We start from the raw sequence: 18,934 nt of genomic DNA on the forward strand, positions 1-18,934 counted from the left end.
GATTTGCCCTGGTCAGCCCCAGTTTGTATCTGTTATCCAGGCAGAATATTAATTGCGTTCCGTCCTTTCACTTGCAAAAGTGTCCTGTTTGAATGATAAGTTATACAGTCGCCTAAGGCATAAAAGCAAAAGGAAGAAAACGTCAGTGCTAAAGAACAACCTGAAGCCAGTCAAGTCTCTTAGCTACAGATCTAGCTGCACAATCCTTACTTAAGGCTAACAAGGAAAAGAAAGATTAATTAAAATACTGCATGCCATATATGTTTTCCTTTGGAGATTAAAAAAAAGTGAGAATCAACCTGAAAACTGTTAGCCAACTCTTACATTGTGATTAGTATCAGTATTAGGTAGAGCAGACATTTTGGAGGTATAGCAACTTTCAGAAAGAGAGCAAGGTCAGTTCCTTATGAGCCCAAATGCCAGCCTTGGAAAGGAAAGACACCAAATCAATGAATAAATGAATACATAAGATCTGAGTGAATATTGGGCTTTGAGAACTTTGCTCTACCAAGTTCATTCTGTGTTAGGAGCAGAGATCAGCCACTGATGGGAGGGGAGTGTGAAGCTAGGGAACAGGAATGTATTTAACCGGCTATTTCCTTCTTCCTCTAAAAAAGGAATATTCAGGCATTCTAGGACTGCTTTCTTCTTTATTCATGAACAAGATAGACATATAAGACATTTATGTAGAAAGAGTATGCGGAAAACCCGATTTAAAGTGCATTAGAAAGCCATGTATTAGAGAAAAGTAGAGTTGTGAATTCCTGAAACCCTACCTGATACCTGTATCATGGTATCCTCTTTTCTTTCAATAATACTACCAATTAATTGAAGTAAATTACTTTAAGGGCATTAAAATTGGTACTATTTGGCATTAAATGCTCTAACTTAGGATGGAATCAGCTTCTAATAATCTAGTGGGGCATTCAATGTTCTAATATGAAAAGTTGGAACAGTCTCTCCTTCACAATCAGTAATTTTACTCTGTAAATACATATTTGTGTATGTGTGGTAGATACATATACAATCCCCATGCAAGCCCTAGAAGTGGGCTCAAGGCCATTTAAATAGAGAATTCTAGGAGGGGGCACAAGCTAAACATGTTCCCTTGGCCCCTGAGACTCTGCCCCAAGGGGATGAGTTTAATAGGAAGAAAGCCCAAGTCTGAGGATGATACCAAAAGTAAAGCACAAAGCAAGGTCAGTATTTTGTGCCCAAAAAGAATTCACTTCCTTCTTTCCTTATTCAGAGTCCCACTATCACATATCAGTTATGCAAATATTTATTGAACTCAAATTCTTCATAATTGTTTGTGAGTCTATGGAGGGGGGCATAGTTCAAAGCCACTGTCTTCATATTTAAAGTCAACGTCCTTCAACTTAATTCCAATACAACGATGCAAAACAATATTACACAAAAAGTCAGAGAACAATCAGGTGCCTAGCATCAGGTAGCACACAAGATCTACTGACAAAAGGGTAAAACGCAAAGAATACTAGACTGTTTTTGGTAAATGGATGGAAAAGAAAATCATTTCAAAAGCACAGAAGAGAAAAAAATTCAGAGGAAAGAGATAATCCTGGGCTAAGGAGGTTTAGAAGCTTTCATGGAGGAGGAGAACTATGACGTGGGCCTTAGAAGATTCATAAGCAGAACCAGCTACACAAATTGGGGAGTTCAGTGCAAAATGAAAAGGCAGGACCCCTTGTTCAAAGGTTATTGATAACCTTTGGATTGTTGGTAATTTCCACGTGGCAACAGCAGATCAATCATCCAAGTATGAGGCCCTTCTGAGTGGGGAACCTGTAGAACTACAAAGATCGCACACCCATGAAGCCAGCTCCATCCATAAGCTATGTGGAGAGGACATGAGCAAAGGTAAGACAACAAAAAGACCCAAGTAACTTAAAAATTATGTTTTATTTTTTAAAAACAAATGCAGGGGGGCGCCTGGGTGGCGCAGTCGGTTAAGCGTCCGACTTCAATCAGGTCACGATCTTGCGGTCTGTGAGTTCGAGCCCCGCGTCAGGCTCTGGGCTGATGGCTCAGAGCCTGGAGCCTGTTTCCGATTCTGTGTCTCCCTCTCTCTCTGCCCCTCCCCCGTTCATGCTCTGTCTCTCTCTGTCCCAAAAATAAATAAACGTTGAAAAAAAAAAATTTAAAAAAAAAACAAAAACAAATGCAGGTACTTGGAATATGGAGAACTTGCAAGACCATGAAGACCTCCATAAGCACTGATCTACTTCTCATGAGAAACTCTACTGATGGTTGAGATATCATAATCTAGAAAGTATAAGGCAATGTAACTGGGCCCCAAATGCAAAATATCCAAATAAAATTCCACACACACAAAAAAATAAGTATTTCTGAAAGAATTCCCAACCAAATGTAAGAAATATATTAAGATATCAATGATAGTGATTTGCCTAATTTTGTTTTAGTACCTTACCCATAGTACTAGAGTATTCATCAGTCTATCAATGCTTGTCCTCTTAAACTTTGTCTTACCACTGTTCTGCATTAATTTAGTGTCGGGACCTGCAAAAACAAAATTAAATAAAAACTTTAAAATGATTTGATGATTTATTATTATTATTATTTATCGTGTCAAATGTTACTGAAAGGAGAACAGTATTTTTTTCAAAATAATTTAACTTTTATTAAGAACAGGGACCAAAAAACATTGAGAACTCTGATCTTGATGACTGATAGTAGAACACTACTGGCTACCATCAACTTTTGTGCCTGATCTTTGGGTTAATGAGTGAGTCTCCTAAGAGGTATGAATGGGGAAGTGATGGTTATGTGGATGGAGAGAGTAAGTTTTGCTGCCCACCTTGCAATCAAGCTATGCATCTCCTTGTCTTATATCAGGATCTAGGTCTGAATCATCTGTAGGTCTCTTACACACCTAGCCCATAATTTTAGTCAATATAAGGTTAAATTTTTATTTGCAAATTTAATTAATATGAATAAATACAAAATTTTAGTTTGGAAAGAAAAAAAGAACAGGGGCCAATTAAGTTTTGTATAATTCTCAACTGGTTGCTTAACAACAACCGTGGAGACTGCAAGATAACTGGTCTCCCTCAAATAGGATAAATCCAGACAGAACTTGTGGCTAAAAAGTTTTAGAAATGCTATTTTTCAAAAAGCTGTGTATGGATGTGCATGTAGTTGAACCAATGAAAGATAACAAAGTCAATCCAAGTAAGGAATAATCTGGAATGTTAAAAAGAATGTAGTAATAAACACAATTCAGAACACTGAGATCAAAAATGGAAAGTTAAAATAAGAAATCAAATTATAGGGGCACCTGGTGACTCAGTCCGTTGAGCATCTGACTCTTGATTTCAGCTCAGGTCATGATCTCACAGTTCCTGAGTTCAAGCCCCACTTCAGGCTCCATGCTAAGAGCATGCTAAGAGCATGGAGCCTGCTTGTGATTCTCTGTCTCCCTCTCTCTCTCTGCCCCTCCCTCGCTTTTCCCCCACTCTCTCTCAAAATAAACAAATAGACTTAAAAAAAAGAGAGTGAAATCAAGTTCAGGATCTGTTTCCCAAAAAGATTTGTGGTGCCTTTTGGAGAAACGAGAATAACTCCAAATAATACATCATCAAGTTAAACTATTATTATATATTGCACACTGTGCATATGATACACACTTTTTGTAAGGGCAAGAATAGTCTTAAATCTTATGTTAGATTTATTTCAGGTAAATACACTATCTTACGATATATTTACTAAGTGCCTTCTCAAGTAATTCTAAGAATCTTACTAACTGCTTTAGAAGTAGATAACTAGATGATTAACAAAGGAACATATTAGAATATATTGCTAAGGGCATTCCTTGCATAAAAAGAAGATGCTAAATGGAAGTAAAGAAGCTTTAATTATATTGATTTCTCTAGTGTTCCTCTTCACGTGTTCTTCTCATTATTATCATCAATCCATGTAGCCATTTAATATAGCAGAAAAGTGGAACTGAAAGAACGAACAGAGGCACACATAAAATTTTATGCCATCCTAGAAGTCAGGGAAGAATGGGCACATCCTTAGAAGACTTTCTTTTACTTAAAAGACAAATGGCAGCAAAGATTGGGGTCCCATAAAATTCAGTTTTGAATTTGAAATCGTACCCCAGTGTCCTATTCCCAACTACTGTTGTGTAAAGGAGACCACCCACACTTTCTCAGAATAGTTTATTGAAATCATATGGACACTGAGGGTGGGAAGTATTTCTTGTACAGTAAAGATCACAACGAGCAAATAAAATTTGTGATTAGTAAAAGCTGAAATGCTGACAGAACCAGTTTTGTGCTAAAAATTTACATTTCTTGGGCACACACACACACAGAATAGCAGAGACTATACCTAATGGGTTTTTAAGCACTTATTGAAATATATCTACAGATGCTGATTTACACATCTCTCCTTCCCTCATAGTCACAGATCTTGAAAGAATTTTCTGTACTCAACAGCCCCTGTTTCCTCATCTCCTACTAATTATTCAACCTAGTTTCAGATCTAGTGTTTTCAATATCCTCCGTGCCTTTTCTGTACCTGTCAGCAGCCCTTGACATTGTTGACTATTCCAACCTTTTGAAACACACTGTTCTCTTAACCTCTGTGTCACAGTGCTGTCCTGTTTTTCCTCCTACCTCTTTGTTCACTCCTTTGTCTTCCGTGATGCTCACTCTTTTCTATACAGCCACCAAACCTTGGGATTCTTTAAGACTCAGACAGAGCCCATCTTCTTTCTCAATCTACTTTCCCTGAGACATCTCATCTAAGACCACAGCTCCAATGATCATTTGTAGACCAAATGTAAATTTCCAGCTCACACTGCTCCTCTGAGCTGTAAACCCATATATTTGTCTATATGGCATCTTCGCTAGATTCTTCTAAGGCCCCTCGGGCAGCCCTGGGCTAGCCCAGCTTGTGATATCCCTCAGAGTTCCTTATATCAGTGAATGGCACTGCTATCCATCCAGTTGTGAAAGCTGAGGGAAGCCTAGGAGTCTAGTCTATGCCCATGACTTCCACTCTAGCCCAGAGTACCATCATCTCTCAAATGGACTATAGTAAAAGCCTAGTAACTGTGTCACCCTGCATCCACTCTTCCCCCAATTCTAATATTTTTTCCTCCCCAACCCCAATCATACACTCTTATAAGGACTTGCTATTTACCAACTTTACAAATACTGTAGGCAATAATTAGCTTTTCAAATTTAACACACACACACACACACACACACACACCATCTCTTTGAAAAACTTGCAATGGCTTCCCAATCCTCTTAGGATAAAGACCAAAATTCTAGATACAGATCACAATGTCCTGTCTGGTCCAGCTCCTATCCATATCTCCAGTCACATGTCTATCTTTAACCTCCATGTTCTCCATACTCCACACTGGCCTTCTTAAATTTTGTTTTTTCTTTTTTGTTTGTTTGTTTGTTTGTTTGTTTGTTTTACCTCACCATCCTTAGTCCTACCACAGGGCCTTTGTCCACAATGTGACTTTTAGCTAGCTTGCTCTTTCTTCTTCATATTCCTCCATTATATACTGTTATGACTCCATGTTCTTTTCTTTCAGAGCACTTATCTCAGTTTGAGATTATATATTCATTACAATTATCTGAGATTAAGGTCTCTTTCTTCTACCAGAGTCAAAACCACAAGTGAATGGACTGCATTTGTTTTTGTTCACATTCTTTTTTTAAATGTTTATTTACTTATTTTGAGAGAGCACATGCATGCACACACACATACAAGCAGGGGAGGGGCAGAGAGGGAGAGAGAAACCCAAGCAGGCTCTGGGCACTGTCAGCGCAGAGCCTGATGAGGGGCTCAACCTCATGAACTGTGAGATTATGTCCTGAGCCAAAATCAAGAGTCAGACACTTAACTGCTGAGCCACCCAGGTGTCCCTTACATTCTCAATCATAAATGAAAAAGTACAGTGCCTGCCACATAGTAGGCACTCAATGAATAACTATTTAATGAATTAATTTATTAAGTACCTGCTATGTTTTAGGCAATATGTATATGTGCTTTTCATCTATTATCTCAGCTAATGCTTAAAACAATCCAATGGGGCACCTAGGTGACTCAGTAGGTTAAGCATCTGGCTCTTGATTTCAGCTCAGGCCTTGATCTCAGGTTCGTGAGACTGAGCCTTGGAATATTCTCTCTCTCTCTCTCTCTCTCTCTCTCTCTCTTTCCCTCTCTGCCCCTCTGCCATTCACTCATGAAAGAAAGAAAGAAAGAAAGAAAGAAAGAAAGAAAGAAAGAAAGAAAGGAGTTAAATAAATAACCAAAACAAAACAATCCAATGAATGAGGTATTATTATCCTTATTTCACTAATAATGAAGTATTTAAGTAACTTGCCTCACATTTCTTGTCTAGTAAGGATCAGAACCAGAGTTCAAAACCAGATATATCTAACTTAGAAGCTCTTGATCTTAACCACTATTTTTAAAACTATATGAAATACTCCATTAATTCGTTAATTCACTGACTCATTCAATCAATGTTGTATTTAAGACTGACTCATTCAGATTCCAAACAGGAAATAGATGACGCACTGAACAAGGATAATTGGGGAAAATTTTTTTTATAAAGGGACTCTTTACAAAAGTGTGGGAGGGGGTATAGAGTAAGCAAAAGGTTAATGCAGTAACCAAAGACTTAGTAACAATCAAGAGGTTCCTCTAAGCCAGGGGGAAGGGTGAGTGAGGGGAGGGAGTGGTAACTGGACCCTAAAGGACAATATAGAGTTTGCAGCCTTAAGAAAGAGAAACTTTATGCTGAGGGTCCCAGTCAGGCTGAAGTGACCACACAGGGAGGAAGTTTGGGGAAATAAATACCTTGACCTCAGTGTTCTTTCTCCCTTTGATCTCTTCCCAGAGATCCTTCCTTAACTAGAAGCCAAAAATCAAGGAAACCTATTAGGGGAAACCATACAAGTCAGCCTCCCAAGGCAGAAAGAAGAGTGGGAAAGGTGAGAGTAGATCTGGAGGAGCAAATGGAAGACATCCAAGGCAAAAATCTACTATGCACCAAATGGTGCTGACTCCTATGGATTCCTTAAATGACTAAGACTCCTACAACTCAGAAATAAGACTTCCTCCTCTCTTGAGTGAAAGAAAAACTATTAACAGAAAGGCATGACCTAGCTGTTAATGCATATTAAACCCTCGTAAATTATAGATTTGTAAAGCAAACCACGTCTGCATCAACTATATTCCTTACACAATCCCTAGTGATAGGTGCAACCAGGGTAATAAAGAAAGAATAGTTAATAATTCACTTTGGATAACTTTCATAAGATCTAAGTGTTCAGCTGGAACTCATTCCCCAAATTAGATATCTTAAGACTCAGGGTTATGAAAGACTCATCTGTTCAAATCTGACATTGATGAAACTAACCATTCCCAGCCTGTCACTATTGTAGTTAAGCTTCCTCCTAACATTTGCACCCAGACTCAAGTCAATGCAGGCATTCTCTGCTTTACAAATATCTGCCTCATGAAGGTCCAGTGAACATCCAGTCCATATCACAAAAGAAGAGGATATTCCCTACTTCTGCCTGCCAAGATCCAAAGGGCAGTACCCACTCCCAATTCTCAGTCTATGGAGCAGGCAGTGCATTTGGAATTGAAGCTAGAAGGAAGAAGCAGGGAAGGAAGAAAACTAACATTTATCAAGCATCCTCTTCCATATGCATTGTCTTGCTGAGCCTGTAGAGTGACTCTAATGTATTCATTATCCCCATGTTACAGCTGAAGGAACTAAAGCTTAGGAAGTTTAAGTAACCAAGGCTTAACATCCTGCAGCTGGTAAACAAATCTGAACCCAGCTCTGTCCAGTCCAAATTCTGTGAGCTCTTTATTATACCTGCTTGGAGGGAGACCTGTTCAACTTACTACCCCTCTTCCTCCTAGGTATGCACATTTTCCCATAGAGCAAACCTTATGGAGGAAAACTTGGCTTCTGATTGGCTCACAGCAGCTGTCCTAGCATAACATGCTGTAGCTGAACCATAGCTCAGTCATTCCAAACAAGTTCACAAAAATGCAAACAAAATGTTGGGCTATAGCCCATTCCTAGGATAAAGCTCCTCAATTTCTATGATGACAGGAAGCAGACCAGAAGGGTCCTTCCCATGAAAGGACCTTCAAGAAGTCTCCCCTTCATTGTGTGGGAAGATAAAGGAAGGTTGATATAAGCCTCTTTTTTCAATGCAAGAGAGATGCAAATAAGAAAATATGTGGTCACAGGTTTATTCCCCTGACTAATGAATGAAAGCATCTGATGAGAGAATTATGAAAGCAGATTCATCCCCAGATAAAAGAACATATACTGCCATATTTCTAGGGATTTCTCAAGTCCGTACAATGGCAATACCCCCAAGCAGCAAGAGCCTTACTAAAATCCACAGCTGAAAGTATTTAGGAGGAATTGGGAGGCCTTTTCCAGGTTTGGAACACTTTTGAGTCTTTAATAAACATTTGTTGTTGTTGAGGAAAGTCAGTTAAGAAAAACATTCCAATTTTGATTGCACATAGTCAACAGACCCAAAAACACGTCTTATTTCGGTGTCATAATAAACAGGATTTTTAAAAATCCAGGGCTGGCAATTGATGCCATGAGTACAATTTGAGTGGCTTTATGTAGTGGAGCTACTGTAAGCTCCCTTAGCAGGAGAATGCCACCTTGGGCCTGTAGAGATAAAGTAGAGATGCAGAAAGTGGCCAGCAGGAAGAATAAGAGGCACTTTCCCTCCCTCACTGCCTCCATCATGTAGTCTTTCCAGGACCCACTGCCTGCTGACAAATAATAGAAGAAGCTACAGAGTATAAACAGAAATGATTGCAGTATCTCCAAGAAAGCTTTTCCAAAAGGATTACCTGACCTTTGCAAACTACAAAATTAACAGCAGAGAGGGGTGGGGGGCTTTGTTTCATCTACTTCCCCCACTTTAAAGTTGATTAATACACACAAGGATGGGCATGACTGAGGTGAAGATAAAGAAAGAGAAATTAAACATTGGGGATCTAGCACCCACCAAGCAATGAGGGCCCAAGCACCCCTTAAGAATAAGATCATGATGTCAGTGGCTGCTCACACAGGGGGGCCACCCAGACTATTTCCAGAGCAGTGATGCTGTCCTCTGCCGTCAACCCAGAGCAGCACCTTGTGTGGAACAGATGCACCATGCTCATCCAACCTGGAGAGATGCAGACTGCCCATGCATACCTCAGGAAGGACTCCCCCATAGCCAACTCCGGGCAGTCATCTGTACCTGCAAATATAACCATTCCGAAACACCAGCTGGTGTTTCTCAGGATGCAACCCCTCAGGATTATCTTCTCATTGTTGAGGGAGTGCTTGCTGTCCTTCCAAGAGAGAACTCCTGTGAATTTATCTAATTTGTTGTTAGGCGCCTCACAGACAACAGTCCCTGTAAAAAAATAAAAATAAAAACAAAACTTGTTTATGACTCACCTCAAACTCTGTTTGGAAGTCCACAGTACTCTGTTACCACCCTGCTTCTAATACACAGGATATTTTTCCTTTTTTTAGACAGTGCAATGTTATGTACACAAGATTGTACTAGAAAAAACAAGCTTGACGGGGGCGGGGGGCGAGGTGAGGGGGGGGGCAATGAATACACAGATGGAAATCTACTAAGTGTTTTTAACACAGCTTTCCGCATTGTTTAAATAACAATAGAAACCTTGAGATCCATGGGTTGTTTTTTTTTTTCCTTAAATAAAAATCATTTACCTGTACTTGTAGTTTGTAACAATGATTTCTGAAAAGATAAAGCAGGGACTGTCCTAAAAGTCTTTCTTACACTCTTTTTACTTACTGTGAACTTTTACAGAGGTTAAGATGGCATACTTCCAGTTTCACAACCAAAGTCAATCAGGCCTTTCTAGGCTCAGAATTTCAGGGGTCCTACTATATCCCCCCACCAAGAAACCTGGGCCTTGTTTGCCACATGTGCCTGAGAATGCATGTGATTCTTTTCAGCTGTTCTAGGCTTCTTATCTTGATTAGATGCAGAGTTCTGAGGCCTCTCAAAGCCACCATATAACTTGTCCCAACCTGACCAGAATATGTTTCCAGTTGTTTTTTTGTTTTTTGTTTTTTTTTTTTTTTTACTTCCAGGCCTATTCCAAACCAAGGGTATGCCCATTCCAAATCAAAAAATCAATTCGTTCCATTATTTCAGTAAGAAAATACACTTTCAGGGTGGGGGTTCTTTTGACAGAAAAAGAAACCAGAAATAATCTTGTATGGACCTTTTCACAAAATACAACTATTAGATTAAATGCATTTGCACTGCAAACTGCTGGGGTTAAACTTCAATAAGTAATGAGTACCAAGACTTGAAAGACAGAGGGAGAGAAGGCAAAAAGGGGGAAGGAATTAAAAAGAGAGGTGGTGGGGAGATCCAAACAGGGCTAAAACCCAAGTCGGCGGTGAGATTAGCACCTCTCAAGAACAATAAAAATACACGTGTTTAATCAAAGCCAAAGGGAACGTACAAAGTGGCATTTGGAAAATACAAAAGGAAGTCTTCAGCACTGACTGGAGAGAAAGGAGACTAGCCCAGCCTACAGAGCCTCTGTAGTTCTCTGTCACACCACTCACCCAGCACCTGAACCTAGAGGCTTCTTACACAGACACCCTTCCTTCCTATGATGATAGCTTTTGCTTTTATAACTCTTAGAGGTGACAGCAGCCAGTTTTCACATGGCCTGATGACTCCTGACCAACCAGATTACTAACATTGGATCTTGCATGAAAAACAAAAGAATAAACAAAAAACAGAAAGGAGAGAGGGCCTCGGGGCCTAAGGACTGCTTTTTCCAAACTCCTTTTTCCTTTCCCCAGTTATAACAAAAGTGCTACCTAAATAGCCCCCACTTGGGCATTCGCTGGCGGCTTCCTGGACATCCACCACTTATCGAGAGTACTGGCAGGATGATTTGGGTGAGGTTAAATAACCTGCACAAAGTCATTTTTTATACAAAGGGAAGTGGCTAAATTCTGGTTGCTCCCATTATGGCCTATCACTGATATTAAAAAGTAAATTAAAGTTGATTTCAACTGGCCCAAGTTGTTTGGACAATTATGTTGTGGAAGAGGGGACTTTTTCTAAATTCTAAGAATTCAAAGTCTTTTCCTCTTGACCAATAATTTTCATTCCTAAATTTTGTAGAAGTTTGAATTGAGTATCGGCAGCAAAACTTGCATAAAATATTGGGTTGATAGCAACCCTTAAAGCTTATTCCAGTTTCTTGACCCAAGACTCAATTTCTCAAGTCTTCAAAGTTGGCCACCAAAAAAACATAAATAAATAAAAATGTGTTTTGGGCAAAAACAACATGATACACAGTCCCTGCCAATAGAAATATAAAAAACAGGCTCATTTGATCATTTTTATTGTCGCAAGCAAAGACTGACATGGAGACAAATACAGCCTTGAACATGTTGGCTCACTCCTCCCTGGCCCCAAGGCTCTTCCAACTTCTGGCCTGACACCAAGGGTGTGGTTCTAGACAGGAACAGGCAGTAAGGCCAAGGGGTTCTGCCTTGGTTCTTGGAGGCCAACCCCCAATTCAGCCTTTCTCAAAGAGTGTGGTCCTACTGATTTAAGTACTAAATACAGAGCCTGGTCAAAACAAAGTGGTGGGAACAAAGCCAAAGTACATTTTCTTTTTTTTTTTTTTTTTTTTGTCTTCAGAAGTACTCAGCTTCCCCTTTCTTAGCCTTGTTAGCATAAAACAAAAGCTTCCAAACTTTTTCTTCCCTTTTCCAAAAAAGGGTAAATAGTTTCCTCTGAAGAGAGCACTGTATTCACGTCGTATCCCCATAGCCTACCATACTGCCTACATAATAAGATCTTAGTGCATATTTGTTGTAGAGATGGAAAAAAAAATCCTATGGTTTCCAAAGAGAAGGTGGGAATTAAGATGGGTGCTAGAGTAGATTTAAGATGAATGAAAGAAGTGGATTTATTTCCATGGTGATAATGATAAAAAAGGAGTGGAAGACCTAGGAGGCTAGCCACCATCATGGGCTTAGGTTGACCTAACTCTAACAAGATACAAACATATCTGAACACTCTAGGGGGGGAAAGGGGGAACCTTAAAGCACATCAGAAGCAAACAAATAGGTACCCTAGCAATAAAGCATAATAAAGACTAAGGAAAAACTTTAGGACCCTTCTTCCTTTTGCTAATAGTACTGGAAAAGAGTTGGAGGCAGTAAACAGTCAGTTAGACAATGAATGAGAAAACAATTTAGGAAAAATAGTATTTTTTTCTCAGATAGTTATTCACTATAAGCATGTTTAGAGCACAAAGTCATCTTTAATGCGCAATGAAACAACTGGGACAAAGATCATGTCAATGAGGAGATAGAAATATAATCAGACTAGCTAGTTTTACATTTTCCCCTCTGAGGAGAACAGATATGAAAGCAGATAGCAATTCACCCAGTTCACAGTCACACAGAAATGTTCTAGGTCCATCCTAGACAAAATCCACAAGATTTTATTCTCACCCTTCCTCAGGATTCTAAATTTAGTCATCTGGGTTGTTGGTTAATAACCAACCTAATAGCTTTTTTCACCTAAAGCATTTACCTCCAAGTGGAAATCTATAGTTTATCATGAAAATGGAAGTCAATACCCAATATTCCATGATTCTCCAGAGAAGTTGGCTTTTGTGATGTATATTATTATTAGCATTATTTCTTGATTATCTGCACTGCAACTCTTTAATAAGACAAATTATCTACTGAGTAAGACATCATCATTGCTGTTAAAGAGTTTCTCCAGCCAAGAGTTTCTCAGAGTTTAGGAGACTGACCATTAATTATTGCCCTGATGATGTGATACATTTTTTTTTCTTAGAAAAAAGAGTGTAACCTTCCTATTTTCTAAAGCCTCTTCATTCTTCAACCTTCAAGCCTCAGCCACCCATCATCACTACCATAATAGCCATATCAATACCAGCAGTAAAAAGGGAAGCTATTCTTCTTGCCTTTAGATGGAATATATGTCTCCTACAATCATATCACCTATTCTGTTGGGCTGCTCTGTCCAGGTGAATGGGAAACTATCTGGTAAGTAAAAAGTCATAAGATGTTGACCAAGCCTTTTTTTTTTAACAAAAAAGAGATGTTTGTTTTTGTGTATTTTAATTACACACATGCTATTCTTTATAAAGGACCATAAAATACACCAAGATTCCTGAAATAAAGAGTCAACCTTTCCCTGGTTCAGAACTCAGTATTAACAGTCATACAAAATATGTAAACTTGTCATAAACTGCAAAAAAACAGATCTCAGTCCAGTCAGTAACAATATGCAACAGATTCTTAAACACATTTGCACAATTTATATCCAGCACTTTCCCCAAGGCATAAAAATGTCCAGTCTACAAATGTATAACTGAAAACTATCCCAGCTACTTACTTATAAAAAGCTTTTCAATTCCCGTAAAACTTTAACATGAAAAATCAAGGCCTGCTCTATTTTTAGACTTGTTATAATATTAGATCAACTTATTTATTTTTCCTTACAAAATTCAACAGACTATTTATCAATTATTTTCTGATGTTAGAAATGTATAAGAACATTTATATAAAAATTTTTTAAATAAATAGATTTACCTACCAAAACCCAAAACACTGTCTTGCATGTACTGGTCTCTATAGTTAGCCAACTCTTCTATAAACTCTTGTCAGGGATCCTGACATTCAAGATCACTGAGAACATTGCTGCTTTTTAAAAATATGATGATGTCATCTGAGTCCTAGGTATACTTGATCTCTGGTAATTAATTTTGTGCCTTTCAATTTAGAGTATTCTTAAAATTTATTTCTTATCCTGATCAGGAGCTAGGTTGTCATGCTAATTCCCCTACTTCTCCAATGCTGACTTTCTGCTTGTAGTTCACAGCCTCTTGTAGCCTTCCATAAAATAGGCTTTGCCAGCAGTCTTGGGCTCATAGTCTGGCTCCTCCACTTAGTAATCATGTGCCATTGGGAAAATTATTCAATTTTTCTGAATCTCAAATTCCTTGCCCATAAATTGGAGGCAGTAATAATCTCTCCCTCTCAAGGCTATAAGGATTTAATAAGATAATGTGTACAATTACTTAGCACAATCCCTGGTATATAGTGAGTGTGTTTAGGTGTCAACAACATGCTTAAGGCCTGAGAACTGTAGGACCTTTGCCAAACTAAATTTGGCTCATTCTTTGGGAAGGAGCACTTGTTCAAAAGTCTGTCTTCCCTGCCGGGCTATCAGCTCTGTGAAAGCAAGGCCTAGGTCTGATTTATTAACCACTGTATCTGCAGGCTTAGCAAGCCCCTGGTCATTGTGTTAAATACATTTTTACTGAGTAAATGGACAGATGACTGAGTGAATGAATGAAAGAATGAATGAAAGTTTCATGCCATGCCTAAGGAGGTTACTAGCAAGACACTGTCCTCGGGTTTAGGTGCAAAAGTGAGGAGGCAGGAAGACTTATGAGGGATATCCTAAGGCCCTAGCCATCTCAGTTTTGAGTCTTGGTGTCCCCCATGAGGACTTCTCTAGGAATATGAGTGGGAAACTCAGGTCTTCAAATACTTGGAAGATGTGCACTTATGATTCAAAAACAAAAAACTGTAGTTTGGTGCTAGAGAAAGTATTTTGGCAAAGTCTCAGAAGAAAAACCACACAGTAACTAGAAGCAAAAATAACACCATACCCAGATTTGCCCAGAAGTCACAAGCTAAAAGATATACTTAGCACAGACAGAGAGCATGGGAAAGGGTGTGCCTCACATGTCTGTGTCATCTATTAGACCATGCCACAGCTAGGCAGGGCACTTCCAAATGTACACTATGTTGATATCATGCTTTTAGCTTAAACTAAAGGATGCAATATGTGGTTTCAATTCCCACGACTCAAGGAAGGTTTTTCTAGTCATCAGAGGAAAACCTGAAATCTAGTGATAACCATTATGACAACGGTGAATAAAGACAAAAAAAGGGGAGGGGCTAAGAAAGGAATGGAGGAGAAAAGGTATCAAAGGAAACTAGATAATACATGTGGAGATATCTTCTAATCCTACACACTTCCTACTGCATCTTGTGCCTAGGAGATGCTTAATAAATGGATTTCATTACTTAATTAATATGGAGAGAGCAATGAAAACAAGAGGTGAAGAATTACAGAAAGTGAGATAATGTATGCTGGGAGATAGCACATGTAAGCTAACACAAAGGGTGGAAGAGGAAGATGGAAATAGATTAGTAAGAAATGGAGGGAAGAGAGGAGAGAAATGGGTAGAGAAAAGTGTGCTTATAGTATAGAGGGTTTGAATGTGTGTGTCAGAGGCAGGGAGAGACTGAAATGAACATGTCTAAACTAGGGTTTGGAAAGAATGGAGTAGAGGAAAAGTTGAAGGCTTTAAGAAAGCAAGAGCTTTAATGGGAAGGATTTAGTGTTTATTAACTATCCCAACACTTTCAAAGACTTTCCATACCACATCTTGCATCACCTTTCTGGTCTTTAAATTTGGCTGCTAACAGGGAAAATATAATTTGTATATTGTGTCTAGTTTAATCCCTTAATCCCTCTAGCTATTCAAAGATGCTTTCTTGGAAATAGGAAATCATATTTTAATATACAGTTCAATTCAATATATTGCCTTAAACTTAAAATTTTAGATTGAAATTCAACACAAAATTTAAGAACAAAAGAGTAAATTCAACAGAAATCTGGTGCTTAGTTCAGTTCTAAACTGAAAAGTGACCACAGTTTAAGTATAAATGATTTCTAAATAGAGAGGTCTGTGTTGCCTTTGAGAAAACAATTATGTTAAAGATTTGATGAGTTACTTATGCTCCATGAAGCAAATTCAAGCCACATCTAGTATGTAATAATTATTAATGTACTTTAGAAACAAATTGTATGAAATATTTTTAAAAACTGTTTTCATAAAGAGGCAAGTCCCTTAACCTTTCAGGATACCCCAGCTATATGAAAGAAACTATTTTAGGTGAGGAAATGTCTTCTGGCTTCAGCCTGAGCAGCACCACTTGTATTGACTTAAATGTGGTGCCTATGTGTTAAATTTTGTTTGAAAAAATATTCTGAGATGAAGATCTTATAAAATCACCACAACAGATAAGCCCTCTCTCAGCCACCTGCCCTCCAGGAGCAGGGTACCCAGCACTCTTGCTTCATCCTTCAAGTTCCCATCAGGAAGTTTCTACCTCACCCCATTCTTCCACCCACCATTCCCAATCACTTAACCTTAGGCCCTTCCTTTGCCTTCCCCTGTCTTTCTGGGGCCTCATGTTGATCCTGCCCCCCATTTCTGGCATTTGCAACCATTTATTCATGCACTGAACAAGTGTTTATCTAGCACCTATTATGTGCAAGGCATTGTTCTAGGAACTTGGCATATAACAGTGAGCAAAACAAAGATCCCCATGTGGCTTACACTGCAGCAAGTAGAGATGAACAATAAATAATAAACAGAAAATAAATAAGTTATAGAGTATGCCAGATGGTGATATGTGCTATGAGAAAAAGAAAAAGCCAAACAGGGTAGAAGAGATAGAGAGTAAGAGGAGTCATACTCTGACTGAGAAGGAGGATTCTTGGCCCCATTCCTACGGTTGCATGTAAGAAATCAACCTAATCCAGCCTGGCCCTTGATGCACTATCCTGGCCTTGATCTATGATCAGAATTCTTGGAGGGTATGGTAAAGACAGCACTCAACAAATGTATCTGCTTGTTATTTCCCAGCCTCCCTTGCATTTGGGTCAGGCCCATGTGACTCACACTGGTCAACAAAATGTGAAAGGAAGCAGTTAAAAGTCAGTGTGTCCTTGCTTTAGTGTGGTGACCTTAGAGGCCATTAGTCTAGGCACCATGGCTAGAAGATGGAAAAGGCCGCCTGACCTACATCAGAATGTGACATGCACAAGAAAAAAACTTTTACTGTTTACACCACTAAGATTTCTTAGTGTCTGAACTGAATCACAGTATGAAAAAAGTGAACTGGGAAATTATAACAATAATTTTCTGCTTTTTTATGGTAAAGAAGACTAAAAAGCATGAACTTGTACCTCCTCATAGATTGATAGAGGAATAAAGGTACAATTCTGCCAGGAAAGAAATGAGTAATGGTAAATTATATTTAGGTTGCCCTTTTAGGACTCCATAAATATTCTATGAAATATTTTAAGCAAGTATTTTGATTCATGAAAAGAATTTACTTTCCTTGGATTCAAAGAACAGTAAATTTTCATTGAAAAAATTACTTAGTAGAAAATGTATAATTTGTTTTACTCCAATCAAAATATTTCTTGGGCCATTTAAAGTTTCCTGGCTATTCCCCTGACTTAAATCTCAAACTGGAGGAATATTTTTTTCTACAAACATTTATTATAACAGCACACATTTAATAGAGATGAAAATATTAACAGCCTCTAGACAGAGTTTATAAGCAAATGCAAAGTACAGGCAATATAAACTCTAAGTGGTGCACTGGGGAAATTTGACAATTTAAAATTCACCAGTGCTTTACCCCATAGGATCATGCTAGGACGCCTGACCACATTTTCCTTTAAACAGACTCCAAAGAAAATATTTGGAAGACAGTCTCAAACTCAAAGATTCATTAATAAATAAAACCAATCTAAATGGAAATATTTGTGTTCAAGGACAGACATACAATGTGTAAAGCAAGAGACCACTGAACCCAAAGATTCTCCCATAGCCTATTCTGGTGCCTATAGCCCTACTGTTAATGGTTCTTTCCTTTTACTCTTGAAGGATTTTGTTTCTCTGTGACAACTTTAACAGAAAATAACAAGACATAGGTGGAACAGAGCAGGCAGAGGAGATGGTTTCCCATGCTGAGAAGAAGGGACTGGGTTGAGTGGTGTGAAAGTTGTGATAAGGAAACCATGGTCTCAAAGAGCAACAGCTGACCGACTTATTAATAAATCGGAATTTTCTTCCTGAACACCTACTACCTTTAAGACATTATGCCAGGCAAGATACAGAAATATATGAGGCTGGATTATTTTCTTGGCAAACTTTGCAGTCTAGTATTTGGTCTTTGTCATGGAGCCAAAAAATAGATGAATGGTTAGACCTAGAGCTAGAAGTACAAGTATGGCTTGTGTTCATCCACAGCAAATCTGCACAGGGCCCCAGGGAGGCCAAGGTCAGGCAAGGGAAGGGTATTGTGGGACTAGAGGAAATGAGGTCTACAGAAGAGGAAACAAGGATGAAATGAACAATGAACTAATAAAGCCATTCTCCCCTTGGTAAACATTTTTACTCTTTTGCATGAGATTACAGGCTTTGATACCTGCAGAATTTTATGTCCTTCCAAGTAAAAAGAAACATGAATTAAATTTCAGATAATTATTTCATTACATTACTTTTTGGTTTTGTGATTTTTGTTTGTCCGTTTTAAACACTTACCATCAAACTTTGCAAGTCTGCTAACATCTGCTCCAAGTTCTGAGGTAACTGATAGCGCATGGCGGACTTTCAGGTTCGTTTCCCTATGAAATTAATTGACACAACATGAATTTTTACATGGAACAGCCCAATAGCATCTTACATAAAGTAATCAGGCGGGTGCAGCACATGCAAAACCCAACATAAGAGATTCAAGAAACTCCCTTCAAATGTCATTCACACCTCTCACAATGTCTCAGTAAAGTGGACAGGGCTTTGCATGCTCCTGAGAGTTGGCATTCCACCCATGGCACATCTGCATAACAACACAGTAATCTGTTTTGTTATTTGAAAGAACAGAGTACATAATAAATATGGTTTCATTCGAACCTACTCAGACATCATGCATGAGTTACAAAACACATTA

The 18,934-nt window shown here is 38.6% G+C and overlaps 1 protein-coding gene across 6 annotated transcripts in view; it reads right to left on the reverse strand.

Moving 5' to 3' along the window:
- Positions 1-18,934, reverse strand: part of ATP8B4 (ATPase phospholipid transporting 8B4 (putative)) — a 285,304-nt gene that overhangs the window by 105,838 nt on the left and 160,532 nt on the right. For all 6 annotated transcript variants that reach the window (XM_086710646.1, XM_086710645.1, XM_086710643.1 and 3 more), the window contains 3 exons: positions 18,529-18,611; positions 9,312-9,470; positions 2,450-2,538 (listed from right to left, as the gene is read on the reverse strand). In XM_086710646.1, coding sequence (XP_086566772.1) covers positions 2,450-2,538; positions 9,312-9,470; positions 18,529-18,611 — 331 coding nt within the window. The remainder of the gene's footprint in view (positions 1-2,449; positions 2,539-9,311; positions 9,471-18,528; positions 18,612-18,934) is intronic.

The sequence above is a fragment of the Puma concolor genome, chromosome B3, assembly GCF_028749965.1.
Source record: "Puma concolor isolate L17-30 chromosome B3, mPumCon1.1.hap2, whole genome shotgun sequence".
In the NCBI taxonomy this organism is placed as follows: domain Eukaryota; kingdom Metazoa; phylum Chordata; class Mammalia; order Carnivora; family Felidae; genus Puma; species Puma concolor.